Genomic DNA, 19,898 nt, shown 5'->3' with positions numbered 1-19,898 from the left:
TTGCAGTTGTATTCCCTGTGTAATTATATTTGCAAACAGCTCCATCAGTTCAGGGTGTTCACACCCAACTTGAGACTCTGGCTGCTGCTGCATTTTGTTTTTATTTTTACTTTTGTTGCATTCATGAAGAAACTTACCAGTTATTGAGTTCTGTGTATGTAACCATCCTGTTAACATTGCTACCTAGATATCTGCAGACTACAGCCCTCAGGGTCCCTGATCACAGAGATTTCTACTTGCGGCCAGTAGAGCTCCTCTTGAGACCAGTCAGGAATTGAGGTAGTGGGGGTGGCATATGCAGTCCAGTGCCCCTATTCATGTGTTACTGTACCATGTTCAGGGTTAATGTCTGAATGGGGATTTCATACACTCAGCAAGGCAAAAAGACAACTTCCAATTCCCTAATTAATGGGTGCAAGCTGGCATGTTAAGGGGGGTTGGGATATCATAGCTTATTCTGCCGAAACCTGCTGGTTCAGGTACTTTTCTAAATAGGGATCAGACTAATAACTTGTTTGCAAGGCTCTATAAGCAGAGTTGTTTTAGAAAGGAAGCAAGTTTTTGTTTTTTAAAAAAGTAACAGCCTGGTTTTGTTGGAAGGGTCATAGCTCAGTGTTAGAGGACATACTTTGTATGTAGGAGGAAAGGCCATAGCTCAGTGGCGCAGCTCATGCTTTGCATACAGATCTGAGGCATCTCCGGTTTTAAAAAGAAAGAAAAAAGATTTTGGGTAGCAGGGCTGGGAAGGACTCCTGTCTGAGATACTGGAAAACTGCTGTCTGTCAGAGTAGTTATTTATCTATTTACAATATTTATATACCACTCCACATCAAAAGATTTGGAGTGGTGAATAGCAAGGATAAAAAATAAAACACCATGTTAAAACAATTCAAACATTTTAAAAGAAACAAGTTCCGATAATTTAATAAACCGTGGCTGGTCACTCAAGGAAGGCTTCCTGAAATAACAATGTTTTCTGGAGGTGCTGGAAGAAACACAACGTTAGTGCCTGCCTGACATCCAAAGGCAAGGAGTTCCACAGGAAGGGGGCCACCACACTGAATTATCTTTTCCTGGTGGACTCCAGCCAGGTCATGGGTCCATGTGGAACCACCAGGATCATGCCCTTTGATGACCTCAGTGACCGGGAAGGTTGGTAAGGGAGGAGGCGCTCTGTCAGGTACCCTGGTCCCAAGTTGTTTAAGGCCTTGTACACTAGTACTAATACCTTAAACCTGGCCTGGTAGCGAATAGGCAGCCAGTGCAGTTCCCTCAGCAAAGGAGTTGCACGCTGAAAAGGGGCAGCTCCTGGCAACAACCGAGCTGCTGAATTCTGCACCATACTAGTCCAGCTGGACCAACGATGTGGCTCAACAGGGATCACCTCCTCCCATCCCAACCTACACATTCCCTGAGATCAGAGAGAGAGGCCCTTTTTTGTGCCCCACCTAGGGTGGAGGCGCAGTTGATGGTGACAAGAGACAGGTCCCTCTCAGTAGCTGCACCAATATTGTGGAACGCTTTGTCCCATGAGTTAGGGTTGGCCCCTTCTCTGTCTTTCGCTAGTGGGTGAAGGCATTTTTATTTCAGCCATCTTTTGCCTGCTAAGTGTTTGTTTTGTTTAAAGGTTATTTTATTTATGGGATCTACCTCTGTACTTCATTGTACTTTTGTGTGCATGAGGTGGCATTGAAAGGGTTTTTTTTAATGTCCAAGTGGATAAAATCATCCCACACAATGTTGTGCAAATGTCTATTCTGAGGAGGTAGGATTACCATAAAAATTCTGAATAGTTCTCCTTTTGACAAATTGTTCCTTTGTGAAGCATCAAGGTGTGTGTGTATGCATTTGCATGCTGCTGCTGTTTCAAAACAACTTTTATGAAAGCTTGTCCAAAGTTTTTGGTGCATAAGATATAATAATTTTTGTTTTCAAAGGGTCAGCTTGTTCCAGGTATTAAAACAGGAAGTAATCAAAGTTAGGAAATTGCTGTTCCTCAGAAACCTCTGTGTATGCACATTTTTAGATTGGATTGGTTTAGTTGTATATATGTATCCTGCTTTCCTTTTAAAATATTGTGGCTTAGAGTTAAAAACAAAACAATATAACAAAACAGTAAAAAAGCAACAATAGTTTAAAACATCAAGAGACAGCAGCACTGAAACCTCAGCAAAAACATAAAACATCAGATGTCACTGATTAAAAGCTAGCTTGAATAATTATTTCTGTCAAAAGATAAATAGAGGGAGCCTGGCAAACCTTCATTGGGTGGGAGTTCCACAGTTGTAGTGTCGCCACTGAGAAGGCCCTGTGTGTTTGCTTGGTAGAACTGAAGCTGATCTCATTCTGCTTTTTCTTTGCAGTGAGTAACCCACCGTTCTGCTGACCCCCCTCAAAGATGGTGAAGCTGGACATCCACACGTTGGCTCATCACCTCAAGCAGGAACGGCTCTATGTGAACTCCGAAAAGCAGCTTATCCAGAGACTGAATGCTGAGGTGCTAAAGACTGCTGAAAAGCTGTACCGCACAGCATGGATTTCCAAGCAACAGAGGATTAACTTGGACCGGCTAATCATAACAAGGTAATGGATGGTACAACAGGAATTGAAATCCTAACCTTTCTTCCTCTGAAACTGTAGAGTGGTTTGTACACTGGAGCTTTGCAGAAATTATGCATTATAAATGTAAGTGATTGAGTCTTGCAGAACTTTTGACCAGGCATAAAGAAAAGGTAGCCTTGAACTGATCCAGAAGTATCAGAAAAGGATGTGGAAGGCTCTTCCCAGGACTATACTACTTCAGACTGCCGGGGGGAGGGGTTGCATGCATCCCCAGTGTAAAAAGAAAACTCTCCTTGCTAATGTGTTGGTGAGAGAGGTTTTAGTTTAGCATCTTCTCTGATGACTTAGCTTTCCATGAGCAGGTAGGTATGGACCTGGAAGGACTCTACAAGTTGCTTCTCTTCCCAGCCCGTTTGCATATTTGGATTGGCTTAGTAGCACATGAGAGAGATTGAGACAGACAGACAGACAAGCATAGGACTGCTTTATAGTGGTCTGAGTCGCACATAATTCTAAGCCATGATATGGTTTGTTGAAATCTAACTTACTGCATCTTAACCCAACCATGGTTTCTTAACCAGCTACAAACCACAAGTAGAAGCCATGGTTTGTTGTTGGCTTACGACGTCTGGCTTGTTTAAACCATGGCTTGTCGTGATGTCTGAAGCTAGAACTTTGTCTTATCCCTGGCTTACTTGCACTGCTGTCCATCCTAAAACAGAGGTGCCTGGCAAGAGGAGCCTGAAAATGAAACTGCCCTGAAGGCTGGCAAAATGGGTGGGAGAGAAACAAACCAAAAATAAGGAGAATAAGCCATGGTTTGTTTGCAAGACAATTGGTGGTCAAAACAACATACCATGGTAAATATAAACCACGGCTTAGCATTTCATGTAAATTGGTCTATCCAGCTCAGTATTGTTTCCACCGACTGGCAACGGCTCTCTGCGATTTCAGGCAAGGGTCTTTCCCATCCCTGCCTGGAGATGCTGGGAATTGAACCTGGGACCTTCGGTGTGCGAAGTATGTGATCTACTACTGTGCTATAAGAATATGATAGTACAGCTGGTTACAAAGGCATGTTAAAACAAGACATCAAATACAATTGTAGCCATTTTTTCTGCCCTTCCTGCAAGAATTTAAACTTGAGTGAAACATTGAAGTTCATGTTTCTCCAACTGTGAGGTCATTGTCACTGTGGAATCTGGAAGAAGACATCATAAGAAAACAGTAATTAGAAAAGGGAACAATTTGAAAGAGGCACTGAGTGAGGGGGAAAAAAAGGTCAACTTTTTCCTGAAACCAGTAAAAGATTTTAAACCTCACTCAAGGCGACTTGTGAAAACTAGCTCCTGATTTTAGCATGTGTTCACACACTTTCTTCCCTTTTCCATTAAACAAAAAGTTGGTGTTGCGTGCACCTTGAATATGTTAACTGATTGTAGAGATGTAAGGAGGCAGTCCCAACCAATCTTTTTTTTAATGCAGTATTCTCGCAAATGAATGCAAAGGCACTGGTTCATTAACAAGCAAGTGGCACTTAATTTCATCTATAATAATAAAAGTGGATGTGTGCCTGTCCATCTGTTAGCACCATAGCATCAAGACCATGGAACCTAGACACCTGAAACCTGGCATGCATACGAAGGGGACTCTGGGAGTATGCACATCGGGGTTGTTCTGTTTGTCAAACGCTTTGATTAATTTTAATTAATTTAAATGTGTCCATGTGGTTGGAGTCTGCAGTAACAACTTCACCCATTAAGGGCAGACTTCCCGAACCATCCCATAGCTTGGCAGCTTGAAGTCAGGGGAAATTAGTAGGCCGGGGCTCACAGTTATACACCTGTCTCTTCTCTCTGCTGTGGGGCATCTCCCCACAGGGAAATCTGAAGCAGACTCCTCCCTTGGGGTGCTGTACGGGTGCACTGTGGCGGGGGCCGTGCCTAGAGGTGCCAGTGGGCATAGCTTCACTCAGACTGGGCAAGCAGAATGTGTTTAACTCTGGCAGCTTTGTAACTTTGCTTGAAACCATCACTGGATCAAGCTAAGGGCTATTCCAACCGATTTGAAGCCAGTTCTGATTGCTAGTAGAGCAATAAAGAAGTACATTTGGGAGCGTATTATAGCCACCTGGCAAACCAATGAGAAGCTTTACCTGTGTGTTGGTGGCTCATCTCCTTTATAGATGAGGCTTTGGAATCTTAATGTTCAGGGGATCCTTCCGTCTGCCTGCCTGCCTGCTGGTTGTTCAGTTTAGATGATTCTCTTTCCCTTGGTTTTGGGAACATTCACATGCACAAACTTTGAGAATCCAAAGTTTCGGGTGTTGTTGTTCTAAATGACTTCACTGCTTTATTTTTATTCATTGTTTAGTGCTGAAGCTTCCCCAGCTGAATGCTGCCAGCATGCTAAGGTCTTGGAGGACACGCAGTTTGTGGATGGGTATAAGCAGTTGGGCTTTCAAGAGACGGCCTATGGGGAGTTCCTCAACAGGCTGCGTGAGAACCCTCGTCTTATTGCTTCTTGCCTGGTTGCTGGAGAGAAGCTCAACCAGGAGAATACACAAAGCATCATTCATATGGTCTTTACCTCCATCTATGGCAACTGCATCATGCCAGAAGATGAAAGCTACCTCCTCCAGGTCTTGCGCTACTTGATTGAGTTTGAACTCAAGGAGAGCGATAACCCCAGACGTCTCCTGAGGAGAGGCACGTGCGCCTTCAGTATTCTGTTCAAACTCTTTTCCGAGGGGCTCTTTTCAGCCAAGCTCTTCCTCACCGCCACCTTACATGAGCCCATCATGCAGCTGCTGGTCGAGGACGAAGACCACCTGGAAACTGACCCCAGCAAACTCATCGACCGCTTCTCGCCCACCCAACAGGAAAAGCTCTTTGGGGAGAAGGGCACCGAAAAGTTCAAGCAAAAAGTCCAGGAGATGGTGGAATCGAACGAGGCCAAGCTGGTGGCCCTGGTGAACAAGTTCATCAGTTACCTCAAGCAGAACACCTACTGCTTCCCACACAGCTTACGATGGATTGTGTCGCAGATGTACAAAACGCTTTCGTGTGTGGACAGGCTAGATGTTGGGGAAGTGAGAGCCATGTGCACAGATCTTCTCTTGGCCTGCTTCATTTGTCCAGCAGTGGTCAACCCAGAACAGTATGGGATTATTTCTGATGCCCCAATCAATGAAGTAGCAAGGTTTAACCTGATGCAGGTATAACCTCCTTATTTGTTTGTTTGTTTGTTTGTTTGAAGTATTTTTACGATGTTCTTCAGTCAAAAAGGCTGCTGGAGCAGTTTACTTATAAACAATTACACAAGACTGTCCCTGCCCACAGGTTTACAATCTAAAAAAGACATGACACACAAGGAAAAAGGAATGGGGAGGGAAGAGGGGGGAATATTCTTTCAGCAGGGCTGGTGGAATGGCCCTGCTCTCCCTCTCATCTCCCTCAGCTCAGCCTGCTGGAATGGATGCTGGTAGTGACACTTGAGGGAGGAGGAGACTTCATGAGGGAGCCCTTTCAGCAGGGCTGGTGGAATGGCCCTGCTCCATATGCATACATTGTAATATGGCAGCCATATTAATATGCAGCCGCAAAAAGATAGGAAAAGATGCTGTAGTATCTTAGAAACTAAGGGGACTTCCAGATGGAGGTTTTTTAGGTATGGGCATGCTGATCCAACTGGAGCTAGATGCAAAAGACATAAACTTAGAATAAATAATTCTGAACCTAGGAATTTGTTTTGGGTACCACAGCTGAATGCAGCTCACAGTCCTTTCACACACAGATCCACTCCTGGTTACCTCCTCCACAGATTTCTTCATTTCAGCAGTATAATTTTGCAGGTGGAGTGGGGAGTCATTTTGTTCTTGCCATTGTTAAACAACTGAGGGTAAGAAATCATTGCCTATCTACTTCAGGTCACAAGATCTACCAGTAGATCCCACTCCATTCTCCGCCCACCCTGGTGAATGGTGAGGAAGAATTGCTTCCAGGTGACCAGGCAGAGAAGCTTTTGACAACTAGCAGTGTCGGTTCTGTTTTTCTGTGCAGCATGTTACAAATGATGAGCATATAAGAACATACAAAGAGCCATGCTAGGTACATCTAGTCCAGTATTCTCTTCACACAGCAGCCAGCCAGCTGCCTATAGGAAACTCACAAGTAGGACATGAATGCGGTAGCACCCTCCTGCTCATGTCCTGCATACGGCCCCTGATACTGGAGGTAGCATATAGCCATCATGGTTGGTAGCCTTGACCTCCATGAGTTTGTCTAATCCCCTTTTGAAGCCAACCAAATTGATGGCCATCACTACATCTTATAGTTGCAAATTCCATAATTTAACTATGCATCATATGAGGAAGTCCTTCCTTTGATCTGTCCTGAAGCTCCCACCATTCAGCTTCATGGGATGACCCTGGGCTCTGGTGTTATATGAGAGGGAGAAAATGTCTCTCTATCCACTTTCTCAGCACAGATATGGATGGGCAGGTGGGCTTGTAACTTTTCTAGGATAACGGCAAGGCTGAGGGGTATAGCAAGTTGTATCTCTTTGCTTATCATGTGAGGCTAAGTCAGAAGTGAGAAGGTTAGCCTCTTTAGTTGCCAGACTAGTGCTTGCCAAACTCGTGCCCAAGGCCAGAAATGTTTTTTCCCATTCCTAACAGCCTCCCCGTCAGTCATGGTGTCATCAGCCCTATACAGACCAGGACAAAAAACATAAAATAACATTCTTAGTTGTCATTATTAATATTTTCAGGAGCTCAGGCACTTGGGATTTTTTTTAAAGTCTTGTTCTTGCTGCAGATAATTCACGCTATGACACTATAGGTTTTTTCTTTTTCACTTAAAACAGGTGAGGAACCTCAGGCAGGCATCCCAGTTCAGCCTTCTAGGCTTCCCCAGATGTCCACGCTGCCTTCCCCCAACTGCCAATAGTTTGGTGGTTTCCCAGCTTTTGTGCAGTTTTTTCTAGTGCTGTCCAAGCCCTGCCCCCTGTTTTCATGGGATTTGTCTCTCCCTGCGAAAAAGGCGTTGAGGGGTTTTTTCTGCCTCTTTCACAGGGCTGGGGAGAATTTCAAATAATTTTCTCATTGGGGTAGGGGTTACACTTACCTTTTTAAGTGTAGGAGGGGGCTGAGGGGGTCTTTTTATTTTTTTTTAACTTTAAAATTGCCCCATGCACTGTCACAGCGTTGTGAGGCTCTTTGCACAAAGGCTTTCAGCCCGGCAGCCCTTGCTACATGACACTACATGAACTCCCATGAGACTACGTGGCATCGCATGCTCTCATAGGCATTCAAGGATTGCTGCCGTGCTGGAAAAGCCTCTCTGTAAAGAGTCCCGTGCTGCAAGCTTCTCTGAAATTGAATCTAGCCCTGGGGAAGAAAGAGGTTCCCCTCCCTTCGGGAAGAAGAAGGTTCCCCACCCCTGGCCTAAAGGAACTGGGATGGCATCCAAGTTGCTTCATTTTATTGGTGCTGCTGCTATTGTAGTATCTTTATTGTTTGAGATAAGAGGGTGGTAACTGATATTCTTCCTCCTGGTGTCCCTGAGCAATGTGCTCAAATAGCCGTTTTATTGTAAAAGGTTGAATGTTACGGGGGACATGGTTTTTAGAACACTGCTTACAGGGAAAGAGCATGCATTCAGGGAAAGAGCATGCACACAGTAGACCTATATTTAAAAGCAATATAACACCAGCTCTTTACAAGGAATGTTAATGTCACAGATATATGATTGAGTGCTGAGAAGCATTCATACGACAATGCATTCGTAACTTTGGAGAAGTCATTGTACTCTAATGGCGGAGGGGGGGGTGTCTCCTTGTAGGCCAGGGAGTGGATAATTTTTTTTTCTGCAAGAGTTGCATTCCCCCAGGAATGCAATCCCCCAGGAATGCAATCCTTTGGGTGCTGCATGCCAACGATGGGAGAAAGAACCACTGCAAAGAACACTACCTTTGACCTCCCTGCCGCTTCTGGGACCAGGCTCTGAAGGGGGAGTGAGGAGTAGAGGCTCGATGGGGATGCGCCACGGGACTGACTAGCAGTCCCCCATCCCTGTTGTAGGCAAAGGAACCCCTTGGGCAAAATCCAGAGAGCTACAGTTGTTTTGCTACTTCGTCTACCGCTTGTTACTTTCTGGAGGCGGGTAACCTGTCAGTCATAGGCTTGAGCCACTTCTTTGTTTTCTGTCCCTCCAAGGGTCATTAGCATGCTGGTCTGAGTTTCCCTGCATTGGCCAGCAGTAAACATATGTTTGTACTGCACCATCAGTGTACAGCAGCTTTGCATTTATAGCCTGCTAGCCATAAGAGAAGGAGCAGCATGCAGGCTGATGGAGTAGGGAGGTCCGCCTCTCCTTGTGCCCAGTATAGAAATGTGGCAGGCTGCTGCAGGTGGAACGTTGCTCTCCATTCCTCTTCTTCCAGACCCCGGGAGGCTAGTGATTTTACAAGGCTGGTGTACAGGATACTGCGCAGAGTTACTTTGGCAACATAGATCCCTGCTTCTGAGGACCTGAAAGTCTAAAACAGGCAGTGGAGAAATGAAGGAGAAACACTAGGTGGGAAAGTATGTGGGGACCTAAAGCAGCCTTCCCTAACTTGGTGCCCTCCAGCTGGGCATGATGGGAGTTGCAGTCCAACACATCTGGAGGGCACCAGGTTGGGGAAGGCAGACGTAAAGCTTGGTTACTTACAGTTGAGAATGCAGATTAAGAGCACCAGCCAAAAGCCACTTGGACCTCGTGGGTTTTGAAGGAGGTGGGTGAGGTGGCACCATGTTGCATGTTCCAGAAGGAAGTTCCCTGCATATGACTGAGCTCAGTGGGGCAGACTTGGCCCTTTCTCCTTTTCCCTTAACTGGCAACCAGACTAGTGATCTCTCTCTCTCTCTCTCTCTCTCTCTCTCTCTCTCTTTTATACCGCCCAATAGCTGAAGCTGTCTGGGGAGTTTACAAAATTAAAACCACAAAAATACAATAGAAAATACTATATAAAATATAATGGATTAAAACTACAGAATAAAAATACAACCAGAGTAAAACTAGCAACAGTGCGGATATTTAAAACGCAGTAGCAGATTTAAGACAGTAGAGCTAAAAAACTGGAATGCTAATTGCTAGCTGCTCACAACTGGTTTTGTGGCTTTGGCCATATGAATCATTTGACCTACCCTTCTTGGATGTAAGAACTTCAGCCATCTTGGTATACTTTGCCCAAACTATGCCACAGTTACTGCTGGTTAAGAGACTGATCTTGGATATTCAGGGTGATGACAGTTGTAATATGTCATGCAAATAAAACACATCGGTGTGTGCTACATTTGCATTATTTATTCTGCTCTCCTTGGCGCTGTGTATGTGTGTGGAGGATAAGTGCTAGAGCTGCAGAGTCGAATGTGAAGGCATGCGGGATCAGATTTAGACAGCCAAATATTGTCTCATAGGCAGGGCAGGCAGGGAGAAGGGAGAGACTTGTGTGGACAGAACTGATAGCTGGCCTGGGTATGCCCAGTTGCCCTGTTTCTAAACCTTCAGTAGATAAGCAGGCACTCTTGCAAGTCTGATCCCTGCAGCAGGCAGAGCTAGAGGCTTGTCTGTTATTTTTGGAATAGCCAAGTGCCCATCGGTACTGTGTGTGTGTTTAGTTCATTCCCCCCACCCCCACCAGGGAATTGCTCACTTCTGGAGAAAGTGTAAAGGACTGCAACTGAAAGATGCATTGGGCTCAGCAAAGCAATGCAGGCTTTATATCCCTTTTTCAGTTTAAGCTTTTTTCTTTGTATGGATTTATTATTTATTTATTTACAGTATTTTTGTCCCGCTCTTCAGCCAAAGCAGGCTCCCCGAACAGCTTGCAAATATTAATAATGAGATAGTCCTTGCCCTTAGGCTTTCAGTCTAAAAGACACAACACAAAGAGAAAAGGTGTGGGCGCGGGGGGAGGGGCAGGGAGAAGGGAAAAAAAACTCAGGCACCAGTTCTTAGCTTCAAAGTTCTTGTAGATGATTTTCTGACAGGGAAGGACGAAACAAGCTCCCTGCAGCTGGCCAATGTATAGGGCTAGATTGGTCCCTCCCTTACCATGATGTTCTTGGGGGGCAAGGGGTGCAGCCTCCCACTGGCCCTTGCTTCTCTCACCAATGTTTTGTAGAATCAAGTGCTTCCTGTTGACCCTTTGTTGTTGTTGTTCAGTCGTTCAGTCGTGTCCGACTCTTCGTGACCCCATGGACCATAGCACGCCAGGCCTTCCTGTCCTGCGCTCTCTCCCGGAGCGTGCTCAAGTTCATATTCATTGCATCCGTGATGCTATCTAGCCATCTCATCCTCTGCCGTCCCCTTCTCCTTTTGCCTTCAGTCTTTCCCAGCATCAGGGTCTTTTCCAGGGAGTTTTCTCTTCGCATTAGGTGGCCAAAATATTGGAGCTTCAGCTTCATTATCTGTCCTTCCAATGAGCACTCAGGGTTGATTTCCTTTAGGATGGACTGATTTGACCTCCTTGCAGTCCAGGGCACTCGTAAGAGTCTTCTCCAGCACCACAGTTCGAATGGGAGTGTAAATTTCACCTGCCATACTAACAGACATTTTTTGAAAATCTTGACTTTGTGCACAGAAAGACCCCTTGCCTGCCTTCTTATCCTGCAAGGTCCTTGTGACACTGGTCTTCCTGTCTGTATCTGCCTTCAGCAGGAGAAGGTGGCATACCACGCTGGAAATTCAGCGTGGCCAAGAGACAAACTGGGATGTGTGTGTTTATATAAATATAGTGTAGGTTCAATGGAGGCTGGTGGAGAGATGGTTGGCCACTCTTGCTGGCCTTTTCTTCTTCTTTCTGTGCCGTGTCCTCATTGGATGTTGGCGATTGCTCTGGGCCACATAAACATATTTACTGCTGTTTGAAATAAAGAAGTAGATGTCATTCCTGTCCACTGTCTCAGATCCCGCAGCCATGATGTCCTTCGTCATCCAGGTCCTCTTTTTCTCTCCACTTTGTCTTGCATTATGGGTTGTAAAAACTGATATTTCTCATTACGCATTATATGGCTGAAGTATGATAGCTTCTTGTCTTTTACACATTTCTGAATTTCTTTGGTCTTTCCCATTCTCTGCATTGTGGTGTCAGTTGTTAAATAATGTGTCCAAGACATTCTAAGTATGTGATGGTATCACCATAGGTTGACTACTTTCAGGCCTTTTGGTTCATCCCAACTCTAGATAAGAAAAGCTGAGATTTTTCTGAATGTGAGATTTATTGCCAAACGTTAATTCCGTGTTTATGTGGAAACCACACTAAAACACTCTGAGCGTAATCCTTTGGCAGCCATTAAGTATGTATTTATCAAGCAACATTCAGACTGTCAGTGGTGGCTGACTTAGTAGAGCAACAGGCCTTGAAGACATTCCAAATTCTGAGAATAATATGAGTAAGAGCAAATAGCAGTATGGTGTTGAACAATAAAACAAGAAACTCTTCGAGTTGTTAGGAGATTCAAATGTTTTCAGAGGGGGATAGAAGCTCTGCAGAAGTATTCTCCTGTAGAAGTTCCATACAAAATATTTTAACTCGGGGTGGGGGGGTTGCGTGGGAGGATGCATGCGAAGTTTCAATCTTTGGGTGAGCTGAGTATGAATAGTTCTTTTTCACTCCACTTCAGTTTGGAGGGGGTGTTTTATTTTTGTGAATGGTGGTATTACATCCTGTCTTCAACTGGTTTCCCATTGTAGGTTGGCAGACTTCTGCAGCAGCTGGCAATGACTGGTTGTGAGGAAGGAGACCCCCGCACAAAGAGCAACCTGGGTAAATTTGACAAAGTAAGAGCCAAGACTATAACGTCCCTATCTCTGTGCATGCTTGACATTTTCACCCCCTGTGTAACCTTGAAGGGATACCCATGAAAAGACTTTTGGTGTGGCCAGGAAGAGATGTGAGTAAGTAAATGGCAACTTCAGGGAAGTGGCAATTTGTAGATGGAGGCTTGGATCTAGATTTACGCTAGGAAGGAAGTTTAAGGAAGGAAGTCCACTTCCATCAACTGCACTGATGGAAGTGGACTTCCTTGCCCCCTCCTTCTTGCAGCAGCCCCTCCATCCCCCTGAAAATGCTACACCGTCAGGAGACCCTGCTGAATGGGGTGAGCTGTGATGTGTGTGAGAGAGGGGATCCCAAAAAATTTGGGACCTTCTGTGAGTGGAGCCCTTCCACTTGTGAAACGTCCCTTCCTCTTGCAGAAGGCAGTTCCTGGATCCAACCCATAATCTGTAACCACCATCATTAGATGCAGATGAATTGCAGCACACTTGCATTTAAGAAGTGAGTGCTGGCATTTTTTGAGTTTCATTGTTTATCTCGGTAACCTTTGAAAAATTCTTTGTAGGTGCTTCTTGCCTTGCTGTGTGCATAAAGTTGGTAGGGAAGCTGCCGTCCCTCCATTAGCATCAGAGAGGTCTCTTCTTGAGGTTCCTGTATTGAAATGGCTTACTTGTCCTCCTTTTCTTCTTGCAGGGTTGTGTGGCTGCATTTTTGGATGTTGTCATTGGCGGACGAGCTGTGGAAACCCCTCCCATGTCCTCCGTTAACCTTCTGGAAGGGCTGAGTAGAACTGTGATTTACATGACCTACGGCCAACTTACTGCCCTGGTAAACATCTAAATTCTTGGGGGTTGCAGGAAGAGACAAGTTGGGGCATACATGTGTGTTTGTCTGGGTGCGCGCACACGTGTGTGTGTGTGTGTGAGTGTACCTTACTTTGTTTTCTGCTTTTTAATAATACTTATATTTTTAGGTTGGCTTTATGCACAATGTCATGTCCAGTGACCAGCTGAAGGAAGACCGGATGGCTCTGGAAAACCTACTGTTAAATTTACCCCAGAACAAGCCAGGGAAAAGCAGCAGCTTGGAAATGACACCCTACAACACCCCACAGCAATCTCCAGCAACCATGCCAGCCAACAAAAAGAACCGGCTGCCCATAGGTGAGAATGGCTGAGGAGCAGGGCTTCTGCAGTAGTGACTTTCTGACTCTTTTCAAGGGCATTCATCTTCCCCTTTCGGTTTTCAAATGTTATGGTTCCAGAAACCCTTTTCCACCTTGACTCAGCTCAGTTTGGATGCAACGACCAACTGTGGGTTAAGGGCACACTGCTTCCTTGCATGCCTGCCACTTCCGCTTTGCATCCATTTTCATCAACAACCTGGGAATATTCCATTCCTGGGTTGTTTGATGTGATGTATGAACTTGGAATTCTGGGTTGTTGGGGGACAAACAGCTCAGAGTTCAACCCAGCGACAAAGCTTGGGTTCCTGGGTTGTTGATGAAACTGGATGCAAAGCAGAAGCAGCAAGCGCGCTCATGCAGCCAAGCAACCCATAAATTGCTGTAACGTGTGAATCGGGCCCTTGTCAGCTGCATCACACTGGGCTGTGAATGACATCCTACACGTTGGTTTGATTCCAAATCCTAAAAAGCAAGAAGTGTATTATTTCAACTTCCTGTTCCTGTTGATTTGATTGCTTGATAAAAATACTGACTTTCTGTGGTTGACGGACGGTACAGCCTGTTGTAGCAAACATCCGATTTTTAAAACTGGGCATTAAGAAAATGGTTTTAGTGGTATGCTGCATTGAACCTGTCCCTTTGTATAAGCTCAAGGTTGGGGTTACTCTGCACTAAAAAAGGAAGTCAGCATTCGTTAACTGGACAGTTTATTGTGCTGGTCAGGGAGAAGGGCAACGAAGTACCTGCGGGACTGGGTTTCCCCTGCCATGTCCACTGGAAGTCTCATTCAGCAGCCTCTGGAGCTTCTGAAATCTTTCCATACAATTGTCCCATGTTTGCAAGCGTGTCTTCACAACCATAAGGGCTAGTAACTTGCTTTAAAAAAAAAACAAAATATACTCAGCTGGTTTCTGTACCAGATATATTATCTGGATTTTCTGCACTGATGCAGAATTGCAGCTTACATGCAGCCCTGCTTACAGATTGCATGGTTGTAAAGCCAGGACTTTTCCAGTCTTAGATAATCCCCAGTTGCCCATTTCTCTAATGAACCATGTGCATATGTATTGATCTTTACAACTGATCAGTGTTTTCTCTCACCCAACGGCTTGACTTCTGTTTCTGTTTAATGCTATCAACTCAGGACAACAGTTGGCAGCCATCACTGCCTGGGACACATCTGCCACCAACTTGACAGCTCACATAAATCTAGTAACCCCTTTTGGTGGGTAATGGAATTCTTCCCTCTTTCCTCTTCGTTAATGTCTCTATACAAAACCATGCTTCGCATGCGTGCTCATGTCTCCAGCTACTGTTTTAAGAGACATCTTTTTTTCCATGCAAAAGCTTGTGTCCTGTTTTCTGAGAACATTTTTAAATAGCTAGATAAATGTACGGTTGGAGTGAGTGCATGTTAAATTCTGGCTCCACATCTTGATTTTGTAATTGCTGCAAGAGGGGGAAAAAAGGTGGGTGGGTAGGACTATTGGGCTGGTATTCTAGAATTCTGAATGGATATGCAATGTTCATCTGTAATCCAGGAAGGTGCTCATGCATTACCCTACACCAGGGCTGGGTAAAACACAAACCATGGGCCACTACCATGTGTTACCCTCATGCCTTTTTAAAACCAAAAACAGAGGGTTAGAATGGACAAATTCAGCTTGTTTTCAAGCTAAAATTGTCCATTTTAACCCTCCACAGAAGTAAACTGTGACTTTAGAAAAAACAACCCACCTTTTTTGGTGATGGGAGTCTGGTCTGCAGTGGGTCAGGGCGTGGGGGGAATTGGCCCCGGACTGTCCAAAGTTGCCCATTCTCTACACAAATCAAGCTGTTGTGCCCCACCCCCACCCCCTAGCAGCACCTTGTGCAGCTTCAGGCACCATCCCTAGGCTCCTCTGAGTTCCAGGAGCAGCTTTCCTTGTGACACATTTTGTTCCCATGGGAAGAAAATATACTCATATTTATTTTATTTTTAGTTCGCCCAATAACAGAACATTCTCTGGGTGGATTATGTGATAAAAGACTAAAACCAGTTCACTATAAAAAAACAATAATCAGCAAGGAAATACAATATAAAATATATAAAAGCAGCCGTTCCAGCACTCTTGGCAAATCTGTACTGTAGAGTCTACTCTCTAAATTGCCTGGGCTGAAAAGAAACAGTGTGGGTGCCAGGCGAGCCTCCTTGGGGAGGGCATTCCACAAATGAGGCTTCACAACCTTGTAGCGGCCTGCCTGACGTTGTTTAGTGAGGGCACCCAGAGGAGGGCCTCGAAAGATGATCTAAGTGTCTGGGCAGGTACATATCCATTTATACCGCTTGGTATGGCCACATGCATATTTTTATCTTTCAGTTTTGTTTTAAATGGCAGCCATTTCTCTGGATGTCTTCTGTCATTTATTTAGAAAAGCACAGGATCCGCTTTGTAACTTTTAAAGAACTTATCAAAGCAGACTCCTTTGGGTAAAGCTGTTTAACTTCTCTGTTGCGATGACCAGCCACGCTTTGGGCCAGTTTATACAGTTGACAAACTCAAGTGGTCAAGTTTTTCCTGGGTTGTACCACTTAAGCTACAGATGAGTGGGGTTGGATAGGTGAACAAACTCCCTACACCTAGAAAACTAGCATATGAAGGAGAAAGGTTCTGATTGATGTAAGTTACCTTTCTATATGTGGGGATTTTCTCATGGGAGGGATGTTCAAACATGCAACTTCTTCCTGCAGCTAGAAATGGCCCAGTCCATTGCGGGGGGGATGTACCACTTAATTCTGCTAATCTGTGTAAACTGGCTTTTGGTTGCTCCAAGATGCAACTTTTGGAGAGTTGCCATTCTCTGGGACGCCCAGCAATAACGCGTCATACTTGAAATTTCATGGTGCGTTTTGCTCCATTTATGTACTTAGCAGTCTGTCTAAACAAGGAAAGCTCTGGAGGTTTCTCTCTGTGTGCGTCTATGTGTAAAGCATTTTATGTTTCTTTCCGATTTTGCTCATTTGTCCTCTTATGTATCATGATTTGGTGAAAATAACTTCTTTTTTAATGGAGCTCAAGAGCTACTATTTTTTTTCTGCAAGAATTTTCAAGCTTGACTGCTTTGGGCTCAGTCCAGTACAGCGTCTGCATTTAGATACTATCCAGGGTCCTGACTCTTTGTAATGCTGTGGTCTGGCATGGAGTCATTCAAACAGCAATTTAAAGAGCAGCATCTGAATTGCTGCCAGCATCACTTTGCCCCCCCCCCCCGCCATGAAAGGAACACCCTTTTCTGCCTCCTCCTGCTGCTGCTACAGTTGACAGAAGAAGTAGGGTAGTTGTAAAGGCATACTGGCCACTTTATTGCTCATATCTAGGGAACGATTCAGTCATACTGGGGACCCTGCTGGTGACTACACTAAAACTTCCCATTTTCCGGGTGTTCCTGAGGATTTTCTCTCTACTAGTTGTCCTCTGGTAGTCCCGGAGATGCTGGGGGAAATCCTTTTCCATCCACCACGAGGCAGGTTCTTAAGGGTGAGGAACCTACGGCCCTCCAGATATTGCTAGACTCCAATCTCTGTCAGCCCCATCCAGCATGATGGGAGTTGTAGTCCAAGAACATCTGGAGTGTCTGCTGTATTGTAGAATTAGTACTATAATGCAGTGTGGACGTTAGGTGCAGTTAATAAATACATTCAGGTTATTTAGGTGACAACAATGCATGGAAGTGTGTTGCCAGGAGGAGACTTTAGCAAGAGTATTTTCTCTTGTCCCTGCAATACTGAGATATGACAAGCCTCACTGGCCAACATGATTTCTTCTGAACAATTCATGTCTGAAGTTCCTGGTCACTGGACCTTTGTCGGGTCTGTAAGACGTAGGAACTAGTGTGCTCAGTGATGTGTAGCCAGAGGGAATGTGTACAGTGAAGGCTTCCCATGACTCTTCTTGGAGAAGCATGGTGCACTAGACACTTGCCATTTGAAATCTTGCGTACTTTCACAACAGCGTAGCTGCAGTGTAGCACAGCCCGACCTCATTCTTTTTGCCTTTTCTTCAGCGTGCATGTGCTACACGCATCGCCCTTCTAGAGCTTGCATTTGCCTCCTCTTTTAAAAAAAAGAATGCCAAGAACGCTTTATAAAACAATGATTTTTAAAAATGTTCCAGCTACCCGCAGCAGGAGCCGCTCGAACATTCAAGTGGACCAGCACACAGACCATGAAGGACTCTCCCAGGAGACGATACAGGAAGTTCAGCCAGAAGAGGTCTTAGTTATTTCTCTTGGGACGGGACCCCAAATAACTCCTGGAATGATGTCAGAAAATGAGGTATTGGACCCCCTGGATTTGTTAGGCCTGTGTGGCTGGAAGCAGTTCTCAGTCAGGCTTTTGCCTCTAGTACAGAGGCTGCTGTGGAATTCTGACAATATTAACTGTTCCAAATAGAAATCAAGCATCTGGAGTCAAGGATTTAGCTTTCAGCAACCAGAAAGTACTACTTCCTTCGCATAGCCCAAGCTTTTACCCTTGCTCCTTTTTCTCCACATATCTATTATCTTCCCATACTTTTATGTGATTTTATTTTCTGGAAGTGCCCTGAATCACTCTGATAAGGCAAGGTAGCAATCCATACACTGCACTTTAAAGGTGCAGTAAAAATCCTTCTAAACAGGTGCAGAATTAAATGTGTAACTTATTCCAATAGTAAACTTTTGTCTGATCCAGCAAAGCAGTGTGTATGTTCTCATAGGAAGAAGGCTCTCTGAGCAGGGCTTCTTATCATTCCTGTATTCAGTACAGTGCCTTCCTCATCACTGGGACTCTTTAAGTAAATGCTATGAATTGCTACTGCCACAAACTTGATGATTCACTTCTCCATCTTTCTCCCCAGTACTCCTGATCTGTTTGGGTATGATTGAAGCCATAGGTTGTGAAGGAGCTCTAAAGGATTCATGGATACAAACGCTAGCTTTACTGAGGGCTTCACTTGGTAGCTTTTGGGCACGTGAGCACTCTACACAAACAAGGCTAGTCCCGGCTTTGCCGTTCTTCTTGGGTACATGTCATACATTTCTGAAGTATATATTAACTTCACTAAATAAGTGCTCCCCTTGATTCGTGCTCTGCTTTGATGACTCTGAGCAAACTGCAAAGCATTTCAGACTTCCCCAACCCTGGTGCCCTCCAGATGCTTTGGACTTTAACCCCTACAATCCCTGACTATTGGCTATGCTGGCTGGGGTTCACAGGAAGATTGGGAGAAATTCCCTAACTGCGAGAGCTGTTCAGCAGTGAAACAGAATGCCTTGGGAGGAGGTGGGTTTTCCTTTGCTGGAGGTATTTAAGGAGGGGCTCGATGGCCCTCTGTCAGGGATGCTGCGGTTGCACCCTGCAGTGCAGAGCACCTGCATTAAGCAGGGGGTTGGACTAGATGATATCTGAGGGACCTTGTGACTAGGATTCTATGAAACGTAGTCCAACACGTCTGGAGGTCAGCAGCTTGGAGAAGGCTGAGCTACTCTTGAAAGGTTCCATGACAGAAACTAGAGAGGTTAAGGATGCAGTCCTATGCATGTTTAGACAAAAAAAAAAAAAAGTACTACATCTCCAAGCATTCCCCAGCCAGCATGCTGGACTTTTTTCTGTCTAAACGTTCATAGGATTGTGCCCTAAATGTCTTAGTTGTTTGACATATAGTAAATGTTTCTTAACTGCCATTTGGAGAGAAAAGATACACTGATGTTTTCCTCTCTTACCTTCTCTGCCCCCACCTTACTAGGTTTTAAACATGCAGCTTGCTGATGGAGGGCAAGGAGATGTCCCTGTTGATGAAACCAAACTCCACGGTAAACCTGATAAAACCTTGCGCTTTTCCCTCTGCAGTGATAATCTGGAAGGAATATCTGAAGGTGAAGGGTCGCTTTAGTTTCTTGTCTGTCAGACAGTGTTTTAAAACAAGAGCTTCTGTTCATTTTAGCTGGTGTGTTTTATCTCAGCTGCTGTTGTAAAAGTTGTGATATCCGCTCATTCCATCGGCCAATATGTGTTGAAAACAACTCGTAGTGCGTGTGTGTGTGGTCACCTTTGCCTAGTGACTTCTGCTGTGTCTTGAATTTCCTTTGTTGCACTTAATTGGGCGTATCTTTCTGCTGGAGATCATGCTAACAGCACCATCTCTGTCCGGCAGGCCCCTCAAACCGCTCTAATTCTGTGTCCTCGCTGGATTTGGAAGGGGAATCTGTGTCTGAACTAGGTGCGGGCCCCTCGGGAAGCAATGGTGTGGAAGCACTGCAACTGTTGGAGCATGAGCAAGGTCAGTACCAATGAAAAACGCTGTCT

General features: G+C 44.9%; 1 protein-coding gene across 8 annotated transcripts in view; it reads left to right on the top strand.

Annotated features, from left to right (window-relative positions):
• GAPVD1 (GTPase activating protein and VPS9 domains 1) overlaps positions 1-19,898 on the top strand; it is a 61,775-nt gene that overhangs the window by 14,547 nt on the left and 27,330 nt on the right. For 2 of the 8 annotated variants that reach the window (XM_084820996.1, XM_084820995.1), the window contains exons 2-10: positions 2,364-2,583; positions 4,936-5,779; positions 12,303-12,389; positions 13,081-13,215; positions 13,361-13,550; positions 14,718-14,798; positions 17,728-17,888; positions 19,339-19,405; positions 19,747-19,872. In XM_084820996.1, the coding sequence (XP_084677122.1) occupies positions 2,399-2,583; positions 4,936-5,779; positions 12,303-12,389; positions 13,081-13,215; positions 13,361-13,550; positions 14,718-14,798; positions 17,728-17,888; positions 19,339-19,405; positions 19,747-19,872 (1,876 nt within the window). In that variant the 5' untranslated portion in view covers positions 2,364-2,398. Of the gene's footprint in view, positions 1-2,363; positions 2,584-4,935; positions 5,780-12,302; positions 12,390-13,080; positions 13,216-13,360; positions 13,551-14,717; positions 14,799-17,727; positions 17,889-19,338; positions 19,469-19,746; positions 19,873-19,898 lie in introns of all 8 variants that reach the window. The other 6 variants (XM_084820994.1, XM_084820993.1, XM_084821001.1 and 3 more) reach the window with 3 other exon arrangements.

This window comes from Heloderma suspectum, chromosome 14, assembly GCF_057233095.1.
Source record: "Heloderma suspectum isolate Gila_16-S chromosome 14, 16-S_ref, whole genome shotgun sequence".
NCBI lineage: Eukaryota > Metazoa > Chordata > Lepidosauria > Squamata > Helodermatidae > Heloderma > Heloderma suspectum.
The sequence above is the reverse complement of the archived record's forward strand: the minus strand, read 5'-3'. Positions and strand labels throughout refer to the sequence as shown.